General features: G+C 37.0%; 1 protein-coding gene across 9 annotated transcripts in view; it reads right to left on the reverse strand.

The window, feature by feature from the left end:
• Window positions 1-1507: 1507 nt before the first annotated feature.
• TRPC1 (transient receptor potential cation channel subfamily C member 1) overlaps window positions 1508-23388 on the reverse strand; it is a 60598-nt gene continuing 38717 nt past the window's right edge. For 8 of the 9 annotated variants that reach the window (XM_055569437.1, XM_055569436.1, XM_055569439.1 and 5 more), the window contains 6 exons: window positions 19160-19299; window positions 17383-17526; window positions 9728-9903; window positions 4927-5128; window positions 4434-4628; window positions 1508-3411 (listed from right to left, as the gene is read on the reverse strand). In XM_055569437.1, coding sequence (XP_055425412.1) covers window positions 3184-3411; window positions 4434-4628; window positions 4927-5128; window positions 9728-9903; window positions 17383-17526; window positions 19160-19299 — 1085 coding nt within the window. In that variant the 3' untranslated portion in view covers window positions 1508-3183. Of the gene's footprint in view, window positions 3412-4433; window positions 4629-4926; window positions 5129-9727; window positions 9904-17382; window positions 17527-18766; window positions 18869-19159; window positions 19300-23388 lie in introns of those variants that run through there. The other variant, XM_055569445.1, reaches the window with a different exon arrangement.

Consider the following 23388-nt stretch of genomic DNA (forward strand, 5'->3'; position numbering starts at 1 on the left):
GTTCAATCCCTGGCAGGGATACTATTAAGATCACCTGTGCCAAGTGGTGTGGCCAAAAAAATTCCATTGCTTCCTTGTGGAGTGGTAATAAATCACAAATTCTACTGTTTCCTTGGGGGTGCTGCACCACACAGCAGGCAGGATCTTAGTTCCTCAGCTAGGGATGGGACTCGAGCCCCATGTAGTGGAAGTGCAGTCTTAACCAATGGACTGCCAGGAAGTCCCTCTACTATTATTTTCTTGGCTCTTTATTTTGGTATGTTGTAATATTATGTATTTTTGTCAGGTTTTCTAAAGCGTAATTCTCGCTTTTAAAATGTATAGTTTGATGAGTTTTGCAATCAATCTTCTCCTCCCACCAGATCCTGGTAACCCATTTTTTCTAAGATGTCATACTCATGGAATCTCAAGCCTGTAGCCTTTTGTGACAAGCTTCCTTAGGTGGCATAGTACTTCTAAGAATCATCTATGTTACCGCATACATCAACAGTTTGTTTCTGTGTCAACTTGGGCAGGCTGAATTATGTTTCCCAGAATTCTCTCCATTGTATGCCAACAAGTAGGGTGGGCCCCAAGACACATTTCAGTGTGAAATTTGGAGGGCAGAAGTGGAGCAGGAGGCATTTGGGATTTTTTTTCCAGGCCCTTTCATAGTTGACACAGGTTGAAACTTATCTCCTGGATCAACTGGTTGGTGAGGGGCAGCAGCCAGGACTATAACTGTTCCACTTTTCCTTGGACTGTCCTTCAGTTTCTCTGATTCCTGGGCCAAGTGTGTTCATCAACGTGCCAAAGGGTAACTTCTCCCACAGGATACCCAAATCATCAAGGCTGGAGACAGTGACAAGTGACATGGGTCTCAGTCCATCCGCATGGGTTCTAGCTTGTCTGTGTTTCCTCCACTTTGACATCTGTCTTCCTCTCCCAACAGCCTACCCTATGAACTTCAAGCTCCAGAATTAGATATAAAAACAGAGCTGGAGACTACTTATCCAATCCAGTAATTGTGTAATGTCAAATCCCTGTAAACAAATCACTCACACATACAGGTGTGCCTGCAAATATCTTAGTAGTTCTGCTTCTCTGACTGAACTCTGGCTCATACAATGCCTTTTTATTGCTGAGAAGATATCCACTGTATGGATGTATGATTTACTTATCCATTCACCAGTTTAAGGGCATTTGGTTGTTTTCAACTTGGGATCTTGAATAAAGTTGCAATAAATACTCATATACAGGGTGTTTGTATAGACATATCATTTCAAAATATTGTATTTACAAATATAAGAAGAAATAGCTACAAGAGTTAAAGGTGATTGCCACCACAGGGAGGAAGGGATATATAAGGGTCTGATGTTACACTTTGAATTTTAGAACTTTGTTGCCATAATTTAAAAAAATAAAAAATCAGGGAACTGTGCAATTAAAAGAGAGAATTTTATGATATGTGAATTATATCTCAAAGTATATAATAATATAATGAACAGACTCTGCCATTTTATAATCTAGTGTCAAGTTTTATTTACCTTTTTTCTTACAATATGCTGTCATTCAAAATATACCTCATAAGTAACTCATGCATACAGTAGGCACTCTATAAATATTTTGATTTAATAATTAGATATTTTTTAGAATGACTAAAAACCCTGATGTAAAATCCCAATTGGGAAGTGCATAATCCCATCATAGACAAAATATATAACTTTACAATAAACATTTTTATAAGAATTTGCCCAAAAGAGGGAACACTTACAATTTAGAAATTAAAAAATAAAAAGTAAAAAGCAAGACGAAACACAATACTATTTCAACATGATCCCTGGATTGGTGGTGCTTACAGACCAAGGGCTACCCGCACCCTGTGGCCTTAAGACCATCAGACATTCAGTTAAGAAGATAATTGTATATACATAATAACCTCTTAACTGGAAATGCTGCAAGAATATATAAGCAGTACCCTATGAAAAATGTTACCTATATCCCTTATATGAACACAGGAAAAAATTTAAATATATATTTTATTCTATTTAAAAAGTCAATGCTTTTTATTCTAAGCGTCAAGAATGAGCAACAAGTAAGCAGGAAGTCACTTTTATAGCAGCTCTGCTAAATCCTGGGCAATTCTTTGGGAGACAAGATCAAGAACCTTAGTTCAAAAATATGACAAATCCTTACATTAAAAGGTCTTTCAATGTTTACAAAAACAAAACAGGCTGTGACCAAACATGCTAAAGAATTATCTTCTAAGTCCTTATTTTGAGTTAGCTTTATAACTAGGAACATTCACTCTAACTTGAAAAAAAATTACATCACTACCATGATAATAAAAAAAATAAAAGCCAATAAATACCTAATTTCACAGAAGCAGTTGTGCAAACTTATAAACATAATCAAATACTCCATAGCTACAAAATGAAAGTCTACTAACTATATTTTTCAAAAGCTATATAATTCTATAAAAATTTAAATATGTGGACTGACTATCAATAAATGAAAATGTATATATAAAATACTATTAAGTGAAAAAAAGAAAAATTAAAGATATAAAGTGATTACAACCATGTAAAAGTAAATATATTACAATAACAAATTCATTGAAGTGAATTTAATGTATAGACACATAAATAGATTCAAATATTCATTAGAGCTTTATCTTTGCTGCTTAAGATTATAAAAAAAGAACAAAACAGACTACTGTTTTAGGCAAACCTATATTTTGAAACAATAAATACTGAACTATATGTAAACTCCTAAAACAAAGATTTTTAAAAACATGACTTCTGTATCTCAAGTGTGTCATATGAAAGATCAGTCCACCTTTGCTGATCTTCATTTTTACAAAACCTTCTGGCAATAGTTAAGACAGTTCTAATTGCGCTTCTTAAGCAGAAAGGAAAAAATTAAGCACTATTTAAACAAGAAAACTAAACAGCATGCTAACCAAAATCTATCTACTCAATCTGTTTTACTCCTGCAAAAAGCCACTGACAGAAGGTTTTAAAAAAACTAATCCTATATACATACTTTACATAACATATATTTATGCTATAAATATTTCAAAGAATGGCTTTTACATAATTCTTTATTTCAATATATATCTTATTAATTTAATGTAAGTTATGCAAATGCAGTCTTTTAGATTTATAATATTGAAAATTATTCTCTACACGATTTAGAAAATGGCTAATTTCTTGGATAAAACATAGCATATTTTGAAGTCCGAAAGCCAAGTAAATCCCTTATTTCATTTCGGAACTTTGACAGATCTTGGCGCAGTTCGTTTAGATTTTCCACAGTCGCCTGATCTGTACTTTGCATCTTCTGTCTCATGGAAGTCAAGTAGCGATGCACCAGACAGCACATCACTTTTTGGTAGTTTTCATCTCTCTTTTGTTTCAAGTTTCTCCATTCCTTCAAAACAAAATAATACGAAACTTATAATGTATGTGAGAAAATATTTAAATGAGGTGAATTTTTAAAAAAGTTTACAGATACAAATACATATTTGTAATGCTTTATTAGATGATATTTTTTAATATTCAACATGTTTCAAATAAATATGCCCTGCATATTTGTTTTACTCATTTACCTGTATGCTTATCTTAGTTTAAAATCCTTAGTTTATAGTAGGGATTAGCAAACTTACGACCCACAGGCCAAATATGGCCCACTTCTTATATCTGACGGCCTATGAGCGAAGAGTGGCTTTTATGGATGAACATGTGTAACTAACTTGATGATGGGGAATACTAACTTTGAACCCCGATTAAACAAAATGGGTTATTCCAAAATAGAATTCCACTCTTTTCATCAATGGACCTATATTATATATAAAGAAGTATTACTCAATTATTGTTGTATTTTTAATTTCATCAATAAAAGTTTTATGGAAATTTGTTTTCTCTCTTGTTATATTACTACCCACATAAAATCTGTAATTTTGTCATGGCCCACAAAATCTAAAATATTAATTATCTGGTCTTTTACAGAAAAGGTTTGCCAACTTCTGGTTTATAGCAACATGGATTGAATTATTCATATATTAAACAACTTTCAAAAAGAATGAAAAAAATATGAGTTCACTCTGGGAGTCACTCTTTATTTATGCTGACAGGCTAGATATCTTGAATATTTTCCTTGTTCTAAAACTGTGAGATGAGAATTCATGAAAAAAAATCACACCTCTCTTGCATTTTCAGTAAATATTTATTGAATCCGTACTTTATGATAGGTTCTATGCCATGCATTAGGGATATAGGATTAGCCCTTGTTTTCTTAAGCTATTTTGCTAATTCCTTTATGACTACAACAAATTAGTATAAAACAGCATAAATCTTAGCCCTTAGGACTCTGTATATTTATGCTTTAGGAAACATCTGAAATTAGGAATTATTAAAATTATCATGTTGCAGTTCAAACATCTAACTTCTTACCTTCAAGCTGTTCTGCCGTTTAACCTTGCCTTTTGATGTATGAGAGCAAATCCACTTACTCAGGCTACTAATCATATAGCAGATAGTCTTTGGCGAAGGAATGATGTTGAAAGGTGGGGGTAATGTACATTTGTCATCAAAGTAGCTAAGCCACAATTTTGCTCGCGCAAACTTCCATTCTTTGTCTTCATGATTCTATAAGAGGCAAATGAAAAACTAACACAGGATATGATTAGGCATGCATACACGCGTACATACGTAGTGGGACTGGTATGGACTGCTTAAAACTGTTCAAATGTTTCCACACCTTGGAGGTAAAAATTTTGTTCCAAACTTGCAATTAATATACATTATTTAAATTTTAAAACAATTTACATTTAATTTTTAAAAGATACTAATTCTTAATTCTTTTAAATCTTTGGTTGTCTTACCTAATATATACATTTGGTATGACCTGAAGAGAATATAAAATTTTATAAGAATGAATACTTACTGCTATCAACTGAAAACTTTTATGAAGCATTGCCACCAGCAGCTTGGTAAGTACTATCACAACCACAACGTTGTATGTCCCAACAATAACAGCTCCGACGAAGGACTGTAATTCTTCTCCGTAGCTAAATCTTGTGACAAAGATTGCCACATGTGCTAAGGAGAAAATATACCAGAACAAAGCAAAGCAAGTGCCGATGAACCTGTGAAGACAATTATATTTCTATTTGAAAGGCATTCTAAGACGCTATTTAGCAAAGATAAAGAATTTATTAATACAACATTACATAAAGAATAGATATTTTGTAAAATAACTAAGGATGGACCCAGCATCACAGATATGCCTTACTATAAACAAGGAAACAAACTCAAAAGGAAGACAAACCATTTCTGTTTAATCTCTTACTACTGTTCTGTCTTTCGCAACACAGCAGCCTATGATCCTGTTAATACTTAACAGGACTGTGCCACTTATTTAAAAACTTCAAATGGCTCTCGAGCTCCAATGCCCAAAGTCCATACAAGAGCCAACAAGGTCCTACGTGATCCTATTACCTTTCCTTTTTCCCCTTCCTTTTTTTCTCTGAAGTATAGTTGATTAACCCCACCTTCTCCCCTTTGGTAACCACAGGTTTGTTTTCTATGTCTGTGAATCTCTATCCTGTTCAGCATATGCATTCATTTGTATTATGTTTTAGATGCCACAATACATTATATAGTATTTGTCTCTGACTTATTTCACTAAACATAGTATTACCCAGGTCCATGCACATTGTTGCAAATGGCAGAATTTCATTTTTATGGTTGAGTAACACTCCAGTGTGTGTGTGTGTGTGTGTGTGTACACACCCCATTTTCTTAATCCATTCATCTATTGATGGGTCCTTTACCATAGGGCTCATATACATTGGCCTATACCTACTTGTTTTAGACTGACAGTCATTTAAGTTCAAACACATTCTAAAAGATCTACACTTTTTTTACCCACTCACCCACAGTTTTTGATGTCATATTTTACATCTTCATGATTATCTCTCAACTGTTTACTGTATTTATAGTTGCTTTTATGTGTTTTTTCTTTTAATCTATCACTTTTTAAAGTGATCTTCAATCCTTACTCTATACCTGCCTTTCCTAGTGGGATTTTCCCTTTCCTATAGATTCTTATTTCTTTTCCATTTAGAGAAGACCCTTCAACATTTCTTTTAGGTTAGGCTCCATATTGATGAATTCTTTTAGTTTTTGATGCTCTGTTAAGTTATCTCTCCTCTAAATGATGATCTTGCTGGGTAGAGTATCCTAAGTTATAGGTTTTTCCCTCTCAGCACTGAATAAATCATGACTCTCCCTATCATCTGCAAAGTTTCTGCAGAGCAAGCAGCTGATAACCTTATGCAGTTCCCTTGTATATGACTATTATTCCCTCGATGCCTTTGGAATTCTAACTTTTGCTACGTTACTTATGATATGTCTTGATGTGGGTCTGTTTGGTTTCCTCTTTCTTGGGACCCTCTGTGCTTCCTGTACCTGGATATCCCTTTCCTTCTTCAGGTTTGGGAAAGTTTCAGGCATAATGTCTTCAAATACATTTTCAATCCCCTTCTCGCTCTCTGTCTCCTTCTAGAACTATTATGCGAATGCTTATTTGCTTAATGTTATCCTAGAAATCTAGTGGACTGCTTTTGCTTTTTTTCACTGTCTTCCTTTCTGCTGTTCTGATTGGGTAATTTCCATTATTCCATCTTCTAAACCACTTATGAGTTCTTCTGTGTCACACAGTCTGCTATTCAGTGTTTTTTTATTTCAGATATTGAATTACCTATTTTTGTTTTAATATTTACAATTGATTGATAATGTTTTACAATATTGGTTTGATTTCTGTCATACATAAACATGAATTAACCATAGGTGTGCATACTGAATTGCTTATTTTTGAGTCTTTTTTTATATTTTCTAGTTCCTTGCTAAAATGATCTTTGTTTAGATACGTTCTCTTGATGTAAACTAATTTAGTTAGCATTTTTATTACCAATGATTTGAATTCTTTATCTGGTTAATTATTTGTTTCATTATCTTCTCAAGGTTTTTCTCTTTCTCAAGTGAGAGTAGTTCCTCTGCCTTTTCATTTTACTTAACTTTCTCTGCCTCTATGAATTTAGATGAAACAGGTGCCTACTGTGGTCTTGAAGAGGTGTTCTTATGGGTGTCCCCATAGGATTTGGTGGGATGGCTGGATTTGATGCAGACACCAATCTCTCCTCAGGATGTGCTGGCAGCTCTCACCTTGGTGGGGGAATGGCTGGAGATGGAAGGTCTAGAGCCCATGCAGGGTGTGAGAAGGGACATCTCTCTGCTCAGTGGCCATCACCGCCCTGTGGTCAGGGGTGGGATCTACTCCCAAGCTGCTGGAGTAGAAGCCCTGAGAGTCAATCTGGAGCTGGATCTGTTCCTTTTAAGTGTGTGTGTTTTTTCTTCCCCCCACACCAGGATCTTTGCCCCAAAGGAGGGGAGTGCTGAAGCAAATGGGGCTCGTGTACTTACAGAGTCCCATGCGCTACAGAGACCCATGTTAAGTGTCCATGGCTCCATTCAGATGTGGCCCGTGGTTGTGTTTCTTTGCTGGTCACGGCCACTGAGTGCGGCACTGTGGTGTGGAGCGAGTGGGGCCAGAGCATTCACTCAGATTGGATTTGGGCACACAGCAAGGTGGTCACAGGAAACCCAGCAGCTATGCTGCTGTCAAAACTATGGATTGCTTCCAGAGTGCCCCTGGAGTAAGCTCCAACAACAGCGACTGCCTCCTCCCCTGGGCTACACTCCAGGACTGAGTTGCCTCTGTGTCTCAAGATCGAGTCTTTTCCCAGGTCCTGATGCCCTAGATCCGGGGACATGCTGTGACGTAGAATGAGCAAGGCCAGGGTATTCACTCAGTTCAGGCTGGGGAGAGCAGTGAGCTGGTCAGAGGAAACCTGGAAGCCACTAGGGCAGACCTCCCTCTGCCCTAGCCAGGGGCAAGCCAGCACCTGCACTCCTCATGAGTTGGGAGTCCAGGCTTCTCCAGTCTTTCTATGTGTCCCAGGGATTCTCCAAACAACCAGCTAAGGCAGCTTGCATCCTATGCATAGAACCCAGACTAGGAGAGTCTGTGGTTTGACCCACTCACTCCCCAGGGTAAGTGTCCACCTGTGTAATCTCCCTTTTCCTTTGAATCCCCCCATAGGGGTACGGGCCCTGATTAGTCACTTTCTTCTCATCCTGCCCGATTACATGTGTACCTTTCTTACAGCCTTGGTTGTATTGGAGTCCTTCTGCCCATTTCCAGCTGGCTTTCACTGAGAATTATTCCACATGTAGATGCATTTTTGATATGTTTGTGGAGGGAGGTGAGCTCCATGTTCTCTTATTCTCCCATCTTGATCTGCTTTATTCCCCATTGAAAGTGAAAGTATTAGTTGCTCAGTTATGAGCAACTCAGTCATGAGCTCAGTCATGCGTTTTGACCCCATGGACTACAGCCTGCCAGGCTCCTCTGCCCATGGGATTCTTCAGGCAAGAATACTGGAGTGGGTTGCCATTCCCTTCTCCAGGGGATCTTCCCGACCCAGGGACTGAACCCAGGTCTCCTCCATTGCAGGAAGACTCTCTACTGTCTGAGCTACCAGGGAAGCCCAATTCCCCATTACCTTCCTGAGTCAATCTACAACTCTTCCTCTGATTCACTACATACCATCTAGACTTCTGGCTTTTCCTTGAGCATGCTAGTTACACTCTCATCTCAGGGCGTTTGCCTTTGCCATTCCCTTATCTCCCAGCTCTCTTCCTCCAGATTCTTCTTCATGGCTTGATCCTTCACCAGCTTTATAGCTTTACTTGAACGTCATCTTTTGTGAGGGCTTCCCTAACCTCCTATCTAACTAAAGCTACACACCCTCTTATACAAAAATCCTCCTTGGCCCAAGCTTTCCTTGGGCTACTGGTCCTTATCAATATTGTGTAATATCAGTTCAGTTCATGTCAGACTCTTTGCGACCCCATGAACTGAGCACATCTGGCTTCCCTGTCCACCATCTCCCTAAGTTTGCTCAAACTCATGTCCACTGAGTCGGTAATGCTACCTAAACATCTCATCTTCTGCTGCCTCCTCTCCTTTTGCCTTCAGTCTTTCCCAATCTTTCTCCAATGAGTCAGCTCTTCCCATCAGGTGGCCAAAATACTGCAGCTTCTGCTTCAGCATCAGTCCTTCCAGTGAATATTCAGGACTGAAGATTTCCTTTAGGATGGACTGATTGGATCTCCTTGCAGTCCAAGGGACTCTCAAAGAGTCTTCTCCAACACCACAGTTCAAAAATCAATTTTTCAGCATTCAGCTTTCTTAATGGTCCAACTCTCACATCCATACATGACTACTGGAAAAACCATAGCTTTGACTAGACAGACCACTGTCGGCAAAGTAATGTTTCTACTTTTTAATATGTTATCTAGGTTTGTCATAGCTTTTCTTCCAAGTCTTTTAATTTCACAGCTTATTCTTATTTTTACTGCCTGTATCACCTCACCAGGAAATAAACTCCATGAGAGTAGTTTTTGTTCACTGATACTTCATTTCTTTAGCACTTAGAACAGTGTCTGGCATTTTGAAGGTGTTTGTTGTTGATGATTATCAAATGATTCATGGCAAGTAAGTATTTCTTATTCAAAAGGCGTATCTTAAAGAAAATATGAAGTTCTAGTTCTATAGGTATGAATTCACACATAACAGGGCAGAAAGAAATATGTTTACTAAAATTTTAAAAGACACTCACGAATGGAAGGTGTCATTGCTTTGCTGTTCACAGAATATGCCTACACAGTCCTTCTGTTCTTTGGGAGTGTAGCCTTTATCATACAGTTGTGTCAGCCCAATTGTGAAAGAAAACAAAACAAGAAGAAACATTCCAAGAAATTTTCCAAAATCTTGTAACATCTGTCCCATTGAAATCTGTGGAAATATTACATAAGTGTTCATTAAAATCATCTGGAAAACAAAAATATGAAAAACTAAATGACCAGGCAAGAAAATATATGATCCACAAGGCTATTCTTCTTTTTCCCCTGTGAGATATTTTGGCACTTTTAAACATCAAAAATCCAGTTACCAGACAAAAAGCCATTCTGATCATGCCAGCACTGCGAGTGTTAGATGGTACATTTCTTGAATCTGGACCGAGTCTGCAGAAGATAGTGTTGCTATGAAGGTAGAGGAAGAGGCATGGAGATGGAAGAAAAGGCCTAATTTGCAAGCGATGAAAGGAAAATTTCTTGTTAAAACCTAAAGGGAAATAAATGCTTACATTTATAGTTCCGTAAAGTTTACAAATACAAAACTATTTTGACATTAAGTTTTCAAATTTTGTAACCAATTCTAAACCACTTCTTAAAGAACAGCATTTCCTCCTTGAGGACTGACCTAATCTCTGTTGCCAGGGCGATGAATTTTCATTTGAGGTCTATTAAGAAAAAAGTATATGAGTTAAGTCAAATGAGAGGGTCTAATATTTGTATGTGAGTATCTTTTGTAATTTAGATATGTGTAGCGCATCTGGCAATGGCACCCCACTCCAGTACTCTTGCCTGGAAAATCCCATGGTCAGAGGATCCTGGTAGGCTACAGTCCATAGGGCTGCCAAGAGTCAGACATGACTGAGCGACTTCACTTTCACTTTTCACTTTCATGCACTGGAGAAGGAAATGGCAACCCACTCCAGTGTTCTTGCCTGGAGAATCCCAGGGACAGGGAAGCCTGGTGGGCTGCCGTCTACGGGGTTGCACAGAGTCGGACACGACTGGAGCGACTTAGCAGCAGCAGTAGCAGCGCATCTGAAGCTTTATTCAAGCCTAATTTCATTCTCCTTCAATACTCTTTCAAAATCTGGGGAATAGGTGCTTTTCATAAATTCCATACAAATTTGGAGACCTATTTAACATAACCTTTTGACCCTGAAATTCTATGCCTAGGAATTTAGCCCATAGGAAGTACACAAAGATGCATTACATACAAGGATTTTCACTGGAGCATTGTAGCAAAAATTAGAACATTCTAAAGCTGTTGTTACAAAGAATGGAGTTCGATGTGGTGACGTAGAAAGGTACCTAGAAAATATTACGTCCAAAAAAGCAAGGTACATGATAGTATTATAACAGCTGTTTTTTAAAGAATAGATCAAATATATTTTTTCATATAGGTAAAGTTTGATATGCACAGGAGATTCCTTAAAGTTTACACAAGAAACCATTAACAGTGCCTACCTATAGGACTAGCGGTGTGGAAGGCATACTTTCTCACTTTACACTTCTTTGAATCTTCTTTGCTATACGCATTTTTTAAGATAAAAAAAGTTAGTGTTTAGAAATAATCCTTCCTCAAATGTAACCAGGTCAAATTTATATGGTTTGTTAATCCAACTTAAAATAAAATTCTGAACTGCCTCAAGCCTGCCAACATTACATATGCCAGTTGCCAATGTTACAAACAGTAGGAGCAGGCAAGTGGCCAAGCCCCTCCAGCCCACTAAAGGGAGCCAGCTAATTAAGTAGAAGAGGTGCTAAAATTTTCAGGCACAGCACAAGCTAGTGTTTCAGGCAACTTGGAGTGGAGAGGTCCACCAGGCCTGATGTCTGTGCATTTGATCAGCATGTGCTAGTTTTCAAAATCTCATGCTTCCCTCACTTGGCTCTCTTGCAAAATTCTGATGGAAGAAACAGAGAGCTTTTAGAATTGGAAAGCTCAAACTGTGTGAGGAAGAGAAGAAATCCATTTCTCTCTTCATCAAGAATAGCTTTATTATGTCATTTTGGAAAGAAATCATTTATTCAGATTATAAGTGCTTAGAACTAAGCCATGTCATGTTAGTAGAGAACCTAATAATGTATGACGGTTAAGAATACAATAACTGCTTTAGATAATGATAGAAAAGACTAAATTTGAAGAAAATTTAGACACTGCGAGCTTAAAGGTAATTTCAAAAATTAAGTCCGAAAGTAAAATTCTTCATTTAATATTACTAAGTTTTAAAGACTGAAATTCAATTTCAGTATCAAGATGAGCAATAATTGATAAGAACACCACAAACTTCATGACTTGTTTTTTAAAAACATGATATTAATCCTTGTATAAGATGGAAGAACCAAAATTAGCTACAGTGGATATCACTGATGTGGACATTAGCTTGAACATGTGAAAGGCAAACATGAAAAGTAGTAAACTAATTTTAGTCTGAGAAATATTACAAGGCTTATTTGTAAAAATAACAATCATGCTTCCTTAAATATTTACTTATTTTATTTATTTAAAACTACTTAGCAGTTTTACTTGAGAAATGTGAACAGTAAGTAGTAAAAAACATAGTAATTTAAAAATTAATATTGAAATTTATACAATAGTATACACAGAGAAAAATATTTTCCTAGTAATCAGAAAAATGGAAATTAAAGAAAACTACTACGATAATAGAAGGAAAAAGGAGAACACTAAAGCTATGAATGTGATGAACATATTTTTTTTTTGTGACTGAAAATTAATACATCCTTTTATATAGAAATACCAAGGCACCATGAGAATCCTATCTTTTAATAGGTTAATACTACTTTTAAGATGTATTATCTAGGAGCCCACCAGGCTCTTCTGTCCATGGAACTCTCCAGGCAAGAACACTGCAGTGGGTAGCTATTTCCTTCTCCAGGGGATCCTCCCAACCCAGGGACTGAACCTGGGTCTTATGCATTGCAGGCAGACTCTTTACCATCTGAGCCACCAGGGAAGCCCAAGACATCCTTATGTGTGCTCTGTCACTCAGTCGTGTCCGACTCTTTGCGACCCCATGGACTGCAGCCCGCCAGGCTCCTCTGTCCATGGGGTTTTCCAGGCAGAATACTGGAGTGGGTTGTCATTTCCTACTCCAGGGGAATCTTCCCAACCCAGGGATCAAACCCAAGTTTCTTGTGTCTCCTGCATTGGCAGGCGGGTTCTTTACCACTGAGCCACCTAGGAAGCCAAGATATCCTTATGAAATAATTTAACATAAGAAAAAGCCTCATATACAGAGCACTATGTAAAGTAGCAGACATATGCTAAATGCCTGATAGAAGAAAGAGTTGATATCATTAGGGTGCATATCATGTGTTAAATTTAAAAAGTTGTTGACAAGAATTACAAAAATAACTTCTAGTCATTCTTCCAAATCTTTCTTGAGACAAACCCATAATTATTTGTAGAAAAGTTCTATCTAATCAAGCTGCTGCTGCTACTGCTAAGTCACTTCAGCCGTGTCCGACTCTGTGCGACTCCACAGACGGCAGCCCACCAGGCCCCGCCGTCCCTGGGATTCTCCAGGCAAGAACACTGGAGTGGGTTGCCATTTCCTTCTCCAGTGCATGAAAGTGAAAAGTGAAAGTGAAGTCGCTCAGTCGTGTCCGACTCTTCGTGATCCCATGGACTGCAGCCCACTAAGCTCCTCTGTCCATAGAATTTTCCAGGTAAGAGTATTGGAGTGGGGTGCCATTGCCTTCTCCAATCTAATCAAGCTATTCATGCCCAAAACGTCCTTTATATCTGTCAAAACAATCAAAGTGGACTACATTTCTCACACCATATACAAAAACCTGAAGCCACAGAACCCCTATAAGAAAACACAAGCAGTTTACTTTTTGTCACTGGTCTTAGCAATACATCTTTGGATATGTTGAATGGCAAGGGAGGCAAAAACAAAAATAAATGGGACCTACTGAAACTTAAAACCTTTTGCACAGCAGGGGAAACCATCAACAAAATTAAAAGCCAGCACACTGCATGGGAGAAGATATTTGCAAACAATGTATCTGATAAGGGGTTAATATACAAAACACACAGAGAAATCACAACTCAAGCTTCCTGACTCTCTCTAAGCACCCCCTCAGTCATGCCCCCAAGTCCTTTGTATGTAATCTCTATATTTTTCACTTTATACCAATATTTATGTTTGTCTCTTCTAAGAGTCAATCACTGCCGAATCAGGATCATTTTATATGTCCCATACAGGATAATTCTATGACCTTGATTTGCCTGCTATAGCTCCAGTTCAGAGCTGTCGTCCCAACTTAGTAATGAAAAACATCTTTTCATTCTGCAAAGTGTCTCTATAAGAATAATAAATCATGGTCATTCTAACTAAGGGAGAGAACTAGACTCCTACTATATAATCAGTTACAATAAAAGTCTGTCAGCTTCTAAATCTACAAAAATTTGGAAGGACAAAATGTTAGTAATTTATGTTAAATAATGTTAAATAATGTTAGTTAGTTATGGAGATAAATTTAACAGACAACTGCAGGAATCACATAAAAACAGTATCTGATATAGCAGGTTATGTATGTAAAGAAAAAAAGTTACACTTTAGCTAAAGTAGTTAACTTATTGTCAATTTTCCTCACAACTGGGTCAATCTATTTTAAGTGAGTTCCTGGCTTATGATTAACAAAACAGAAAAAAATGTTTTACAAATCTTCTGCACAAAATGATTTAGACTTCTTTCTCACTAATATGTTATACAAGTCTGTCATGTTAATATGACTAGTCTGGAAAACAAATGTCTTCATTGGAGAAATTTTTAAAATAAACACCTGAAGACAGGACTCCACAGATTCCTATTCAATTTCTATTTTTCATCCTCTTTCTGACTAACCAGACCTTAGTTTCTCGGGGGGCAATATGTTCAATTAAGGGCTTCTCAAGTGGCACTAGCGGTAAAGAACCCACCTGCCAATGCAGGAGACATAAGAAACACAGATTCGATCCCTGGGTCGGGGAGATCCCTTGGAGGAGGGCAACCCACTCCACTGTTCTTGCCTAGAAAAACCTATAGACAGAGGAGCCTGGGGGGCTACAGTCCACAGGGTTGCAAAGAGTCAGCAACTTAGTACAGCATGGCACGACACAGCATGCTCAATTAAAAGAGTACTCATCTCTTCAGAGACACAAATAGCCATGTGACCCTATTCTGGCCAATGAGTTATAAGTGAAAGTATCTGGTGGGCCTTGAGGAAAACTAACTGTCCTCCTGTAGAAAAAAAGAAAGACAGCAGGCTCATGCTTTCTGCCCTTCCCCTTTTCCCTGCTGAATGCAGACTTGATATAATGACTTGGAGCAGGGAGCCTGCAACCTTGAGAAGCAGTCATACTCTAAACAAGTTTATACATTTGCAAAACTTATCAAACTATCCAGTTAGGATGGGTGCATTTTACTGTATGGAAAATGATATCTTAATAAAGATAATTTTTATTATTTATTTTTTGGCCACACTTCACAACATGTGGGATCAAGTTCCTTGATAGGGATCAAACCCACACCCCCTGCAATGGGAACAGGGTGTCTTAACCACTGGATCACCAGGGAAGTCCCGAGATAATTTTTAAAAACTCATTTGCTGGACTAGATCGTAACCTTTTAACATATATTATGATTAACTTATAGACCTTTTTAAAAAAACAGGAACAAAATAAATATTTGTTAGCTTGACTTTAATTATTTGTTAATTCTGTGGCTACTTGAACAATATAAAGTACTCTGCTGGAGGAGGAAAAATACACACCACAGTTGAAAAGACAAATATCCATTTATGCAGTATTTGTACACACATCTGCAGTTCTTTTGGGAAGAGATTAAGTCAGGAAGACCTGACTCAACTGTTATCAGAAAAAGAAACAAATAATTTACCAAGAAATAATAATATACTTTCTCCTATTAACCCTTCGTAAAAACCTATAAAGCAATTTCCAGTATAGAAACCTAGTGATACCACTAGGTTTTAGCTAAGAAACAAAACAATGTGCATGTAAAAACACTGCTGACTCCTGGCTAAAAACATTTATAGAAGATACTAGTGGCAAAATTAAATCAAAATAACATTTAAATAATAGACAAACTAAACCAGTATTTCATAAATCATGTTTTGGAGAAAAAAAAGAGACCTGAGCATATTTCATGAAAAATGGGTATGATGTTAATTTAGGCGATGATAGTTTGAACAAGGTTAAACAAGTTTCGTTACTTCTTCCTCACAGGCTTTAATGTCACCATGTGTGCTGTGAATTCCCAAAAGAGGCTACATGGAATGCAGTGTGTCCCAAACTTATTTCAGGCAGAGCATCTCACAGGGCTTGGCTTGAGGGAGCCACATTTCAGGAAACACTGTGAAGGATGGCAGCACAAGTCAAATCAAATCAAATTGGGTTTTTCCTTCATATTTTGTTTTCATATCTCTGTTGGAGAAGGTAATTATGCATTTTATTTAAAATATCTTCTTTAAAAATATAAAAAAGAATCTAAATTGTTGGTAAATTTTGACTTAAGAAAGACTGAATATTGCTCAGATATCCAGACTTATAAAATAACAGAGTATTATGTAGAGCTGGTCACAAGCAGAGTTGACCCCACCTTTCAAGAACAACCAACTACCAAAATCTGTGGGGTACATGCAACCAAGTCTGAGTTCTTTCTTTAGTGTAAAGAGACTCAGAATTTATCCCTGGACTCTCTCAATAATAATCATATTACTTTGAATAAATAAAAGCTCGATTTCCTTAACTGTAAAAGTACTATAAGGTATAAAGCTAGACTACATAAACTATGACATTTTTAGCTCTAAATGATGTTATTTTCTGGGCTTCCTTCGTGGTCCAGTGGTTAAGAATCTGCCTGCCAATGCAGGGGACACAGGTTCAATCCCTGCTCCAGGAAGATCCCACATGCCAAGGAGCGACTAAGCCTGAACACAACAACTGGGTCTGTGCTCTAGAGCCCAGGAGCCGTAACTACCAAGCCTGCGAGCCGCAACGACTGAGACGGTATGCCTACAAGCGGGGAAGCCACCACAATGAGAGGACCACGCTCCTACAACTAGAGAGTAGCCCCTGCTCGCCACAACCACAGGAAGTCTGCACCTAGCAACGAAGATCTAGCACAGCCAAAATAAACAAATCTTTAAAAAAAATCAAATATGCCATTTTCTAACTTATGTTTAATAGTTATTAAGTAATGTATTTTATGAAATATAACTTATTTTCAAAACCATCATGAAGTATGAACTCTGAACAATATCTCCCTTATATTTGTCACTTAAAACTTTAAATGTGAAGTCCATCTTGGTAAAAAGCAAATTTTTATGTCCCTCTACTGTCTGAAGTATTTATTTCAAATACATCCATGTTTGTGGACTTGGGAAGGAGGGACAATGGACCACAACTTAATAAAACTCTGGATACCTAAAAGCAAAGGATTGTCATTCAGCCAGAAACAAACCAGATGAACACACTGCGACTTTTCAACTGTTAATTATTTTCAAAAGCAAAGTTTAGTTTTGACATCATGAGAAACAATATTCCAGTGAACAAGAAAAAGGTGTAGTAGCTTTAACAAATATTCTTTAAGAAACTGTAACTGCTTACCTGTAATGGACCCAAGATAGAGCTTGTTGTATACATAAAAAAGAGACGAAGGTAACTCAGAACGTTGGCAAATGCAAAAAGTCCCTCTGCCACCAGTGTAGGGTGGAACGCATCCCAGTCCTTCCGATCCGCAAAATCATGAAACTAAGATTAGGAGGAAAAAGCCAAAGGTAAGTGGCTCTCTCAACTTAGGAAAATAAAAACAAATACTCTGACCGTTTAAAGAAAACCATTTTGTCTCTCCTTGTGGCAGAACTCCATTTATGTTTCATAAACTTCTCTTTTAATAGAAATAACATTGTTTTAAATAAATAGATAATTTCTACACATGTGTAGCAATATTAATTGTGTTCCATGAAGAGGTTTTCTCAGAAATTCTCATGCTTTAAAAGATGAAATAATTTTTTAAAGACAGTCATTAAACTTTTTATGAATGAAATTTTTGCTAGTCTTTCTTAAGTTCCGCAACACAAGCTTGAAATTAATTAGCTTTCACATTAAATTAAGCTAGCTACTTGACTCAAGATTCTACAATCTACCATAGAAGCTCTTCTCCCTTCTAAACAAGAACAAAAAGGGTGTATTATTATACCTGGACACAGAGTAAACACATGTTTCAACTGCCTGGGACACTCCCAGATTACATACCAGTTTTCCTGGCCTAATTATTAATTGTGCTTTTCTTCATTTGTGTGTCTTGGTTTGAAATAATAAAATTATATGGGTACCCTGCTTCTATAGGGTAGTCTAAGAGACCAGTCTAAAAAAGGGACCAGTCTAAAAAAACCAATGACCATCAACCTCTCTATCCAACCGTTTCTCTATAAGTGATCAATTTTTATTTTCTTAAAAACCTCACAACTCTGGTCATTGAACATACCTAATAAACATGTTCTGTACTAATGCTCAAATACACGAATAGAGTTTTTAATAAAGTGGTATAAGAAAATCAGTTTGTTTTCTCTCTAGTCTGTAAATTAGCCAAAACAAAAAAAATATTATAGAATGTGACACCTCAGAATTCTAAACTCAGGTGTAAACAAAAATAGTCAACATAATTTGTTACCTTTCCTGGGCTTTAAATCAATCTTTATAAAAGTAACATTGTAAGATGTCTATAAGGTTGGATTTTTGTCAAATTTTAAATATAAAACTTTAGGCATCAGAAAATAATTAAATTTACATCACTTTTTAAGCTATGGGAGATAACCGTCATGATTTGGAATGTGTAAAACACTATAATGAGTTCCATTCAGATAAACTTTTCCCTGGTAAATATGACCAATTTAAATAACTTTGTGTTCTCATTTTAAGTAATAGGTAAATGAACCTAGCTCAGATATAAGGAATTGGCATTTGGTAGAAAGAAAATGCCCGGACAGACCTGGATTTAAATCCAGTCTTGGTTTCTTACTGTGTGGTCTTGGACAAGTTACTTATTATCTCTGAGCTTCCTTTTCCTTATTTGCAAAATGGGGATAAGGACATCTGTCTCATAGAATCCCTGTGAGAATAAAATGAGATAAAGTATAGCAAGTATCAACCAAGGTACCTGGCATATAATAGGTAACCAACATTTAAAGGTAATTAACACCCTTGAAAGTATTAGTAAGGAAGGAAACAATGGGCCCTATTTCCTTGCCAAAGATAGGTTTAAAATGAAAACACATCAGACACAGATTTGGGGCAAAGTAACTCTGAGATCCATAGCTAAATATCTTGGGTTTTTCCTAAATAAACTTCACTTGTGCCTTCAATTGACATAGTTAATAGTCACCTTGTTGTGAGCAACCACTTTGAGGGCAAAGGTTGCCAAATAAAGTGAATTCATGACAAAACTGAGCTGATTACGAGATTCTTCTAAAAAGTCTTCCAACCCTTCATACCAGAGTCTTTTAATGTCTGACCATATCATTCCTAAAAAAAAAGAAAAAAAAAAACTCAGATAATGCTCTCTTAATTCAATAATAAACTAAAAAGATACATTAAGATTCAAAGTATTAAATAACATGTATCATCTGTAGCCTTATTCAGAAGAAAAAAATAACATTCAGTAAAAAGTTCTTAAAATTTCAAAGAAAAGGAATCTTAAGCTTCATCTGACAATATCTTTCCCAGACAGGAATTTTAATAAATGATGTGAAACAAGCATAAGAAAACAAATAAATCGTTGTTAAATGTCCCCTCCCCAAAGGCTCGGTTCCTGATTATTTTCTTTTCTCTATCTACACTCACTCCTATAGTGACCTCATCCAGTCTGGTCTAATGGCTTTAAATAGTATCTATGTGGTAGACTTTCAAATTTTAAATTAAACCTGTATTTACACAATAATAAGTATCTCTAACCTCCCTCCTAAACTTAATTTGCACAGGTACTTGGCTACTCTAAATCTCAAACTGGATGTCCCAACATGTCCGAACTGAACTCCTAGTCTCTGCTCCCAAGCTCACAGCACTTGAAGACTTCCGTATCTCAGCTGATGGCAACTCCATCCTAGATGCTCACTCTAAATGTCCTTGCCTCACCCTTGACTGATATTCTCTTAAACCACACATTCAATGCAATAGTAAATCCGTTGGCTCTATTTTCAAAATATAGTTAGGAACTAACCTTTCTCACCACCACTTCAAATTCAAGCCACTATCTTCTCTGGCCTGAATGTCTGAAACAACCCACTTGGTCTCCCTGCTTCTACCGTGTTTTTCCTGAAATCTGTTCTCAACACAGCAATCAGAACAATCTTTTTAAAATCCAAGTGTTATTTCTCTCATCAAAACCCTGTAGCAAGTCCCAGAGGAGAAAGAATTAACTGCAGGACAGAACTCTTTCCCCATGGGAACAAAACCTCATGTTATCATTTATTAAAGTGGTTTCCTTGGAAACGTACTATGTTAAGGAATGTATGGAAAGTCAGCTGTGTTCAACATTGTTATAAAAAGAATCACTGACTGGGAAACTGCATAAGTGGAATCATAGACCCCAAAAGTAGACACAAACAGGACTATAGAAAAACATGTTAAGAAACACAGGTTTCAGCTTCTCTGTGTGATGTTTCTTTAATTTGAAGTGTGCCTGTAGCGGGAACTACACTCTGAGGCTTTTTAAGATATCCTGATTTATAAGAAATCCTGCCAGTTTTCAGGCTTCTCTGGCTGGGGTAGCCCACACCCATGAATATGGCCTCATTCCACACAACTGAGTGTGCCCCCTATGGGGCTATAAGAAGCCCCAGTCTTTTGTAAGAACTGCCAATAAAGACGTATTTGAAGCTGTCATGTTTTATTTCCTGCCTTATATCCTTCTACAGAGCTAAGTAAATCTGGTGTCAGGTTTCTGCCTGTGGTGTCTGCCAAGTGTGAATGTTAATAAGGACCTAAGGCCACTGCTGCTGACTGTGCATAGCGGGCACTGCACACTGCACCTTCCCATATATCTCCTTTTATTCAGAGTCAAAACCAAATTTTTTACAACGGTCTCTGAGGCCCTACATTACCCCTCCTCTTGGATCTCCTCTCCTCTTAATCTTTCCTTCCACTACCCTGGTCACACTGGCCTCCTGGTTTCCTTGCTGTTCTCTGAACACCCAAAACTCCCAAACGGGACACTGCTCTTCTTCCAGCTGGAAGCTCCTCATCCAGACATCCATCCTGCATCTGCTCACCACCTACTCTGATCGTCCTATTTAAAATCGCAAATTTATGCCTGTCACTCCCAATCCTCCAACTCTGCTTCTTTCTTTTCCCTTAGTATTTATCACTTTTAAACAATGGACATAGTTTCCTTATTATGTCTATTATTAACTGACTATCTTTCTCCCACTTTGGGTAAAAACTCTTCAAAATTAAGAGTATTTATCAACCAATGTCCTTAATGTCCTAAATAGTGCCTGATACACAGAAGGTACTCAAAAAACTTGCTCAATGAATAAATACACATAAATAAATACCAACCAAACCAAAACTTCCTTCCTCTTCTTTGGCCAGAAGTTTCTCCAGTTTTATATTCCTAGAAATACCAGAGAACAGTACCACAATCGAGGATTGCTTTATCATACATTCCTCCATTAAGATATTTTTAAGGAGAATGTAAAGTGACTGCAAAGAGATCAAACCAGTCAATGCTAAAAGAAATCAACCCTGAATATTCATTAGAAGGACTGATGCTAAAGCTGAAGCTCCAATACTTTGGCCACATGATGCAAACAACCGACTCATTGGAAAAGACCCTGATGCTAGGAAAGATTGAAGGCAAAAAGAGAAGAGGGCAACAGAAGACGAGATGGTTAGACAGCATCACTGACTCAATGGACATGAACCTGAGCACACTCTGGGGAGACAGTGGAAGATGGAAGCCTAGCATGTTGCTATCCGTGGAGTCACAAAGAGTTGGACATGACTTAGTGACTGAACAACAACAAATGACAAAAGAACAGAGTGCTACAACCTACATATGGGTGAAGATCAAGTTAAGCCATCAGAATCATCCTCTGGCTTACCAGTAGATAGATTAAGTCCCCTGGGAAAAGTATTTTGCCAGTGTTCTTGAAAGACTCTGTTCACAATATCTTAATTATATAGAACATATACTTTATGTACAAGATCACTTTTAAATATCTGCAGATCTCACACAGAAAATACATTTTTAAAAATTGATCTGACACAAAAAATACTTTTTTAAAAATTCCATTTGGAAGAGCTTGTATTGAAAATGAATAGGGACTTCCCTGGTGGTCCAGTAGCTAAGAGTCTGTACTCCCAATGCAGGGGGCCCAAGTTCAATCCCTGGTCGGGGAATTAGATCCCACATGCCACAACTAAAGATCCTTTATGCTGCAACTAAGAGCTGACACAGCCAAATAAATATTTCTAAAAACTGAAAATAATATAGATAAAAACTATCAAAAATGTTAAAGCAAACTTACATTTTATTAACCCAAACACTGTAACACTAAAACACTAAACTAAGATGCTTACAGAAATGTGTTTTATTTCTGTAAAAGGTAATATTATACCTTAATGGAACTCTTGACAAAAATTACAACATGGATTGGATAAGATTTTGATTTTAAAAAGGCAGATATATGAAAGAATATTAAGTACCACTGACAGGTATTTTCCCATCTCTTATGCAACACCCCACACCAAAATGAAGCTAATATACTTGATCTATTTCACATTTCTGAATTGGATTGGAAGAACACAACAATTTTAAACTATTATAAGCAACGCAATCACTATATAATCGATGGACTATACATACATATACAGAATTATTAATATTAGCAAAACTATAATCCCATCATTTGGGGATTTCTCAAGGCTTGCTCCTAGGTCCCCTCTTCTCATTTTATACTTTCTCACGTGTCTCATACACGCCCATAGTTTCATATACAACATATATATAGATTACCTGCATACTGCTAACTCACGCTTAAACTTCCTCTTGAATTCTAGACTATAAAATCAACCAATTGGATGATTGATATCTCTTTTGAGTATCTCAGACTTTTCAACTTCGACATATACAAAACCACTCTCAGAATCTCTTCTCTCACAAATTCCCAAACTTAGTACTCTTCCAGAATACTTAACATTGCTTAATAATGCCCCACCTCCTCTCCTCCTATATATATATATACATGGAAATATATATATGTATATGTGATATGTATATACATGTATGTATGTGATATGTATATGTGTGTGATATGCATATGTGATATATATATATTTCCATGTTCTATTTGCTTTACTCTATAATCTCTTGAACCTGTTTCTTTCTCTTTTTCTATCACGACCATTCTAAGTTCAAGGTATCCATCAGCTTACTGCAACAGGCTCTTTACTGGTCTCCCTCCATCTACTCTTGCCACAGCTCTTCCTCCCAACCCATTCTCTATACTGTAGCCAAAATGATCTTGTCACTTACCCACTTAAAAAATCAGTGGTTTCCCATTGTTCTTAGTATTAAGTCAAAATTACTTAACATGGCCAACAAGGCTGTTT

The sequence above is a fragment of the Bubalus kerabau genome, chromosome 2 (assembly GCF_029407905.1).
Source record: "Bubalus kerabau isolate K-KA32 ecotype Philippines breed swamp buffalo chromosome 2, PCC_UOA_SB_1v2, whole genome shotgun sequence".
NCBI lineage: Eukaryota > Metazoa > Chordata > Mammalia > Artiodactyla > Bovidae > Bubalus > Bubalus kerabau.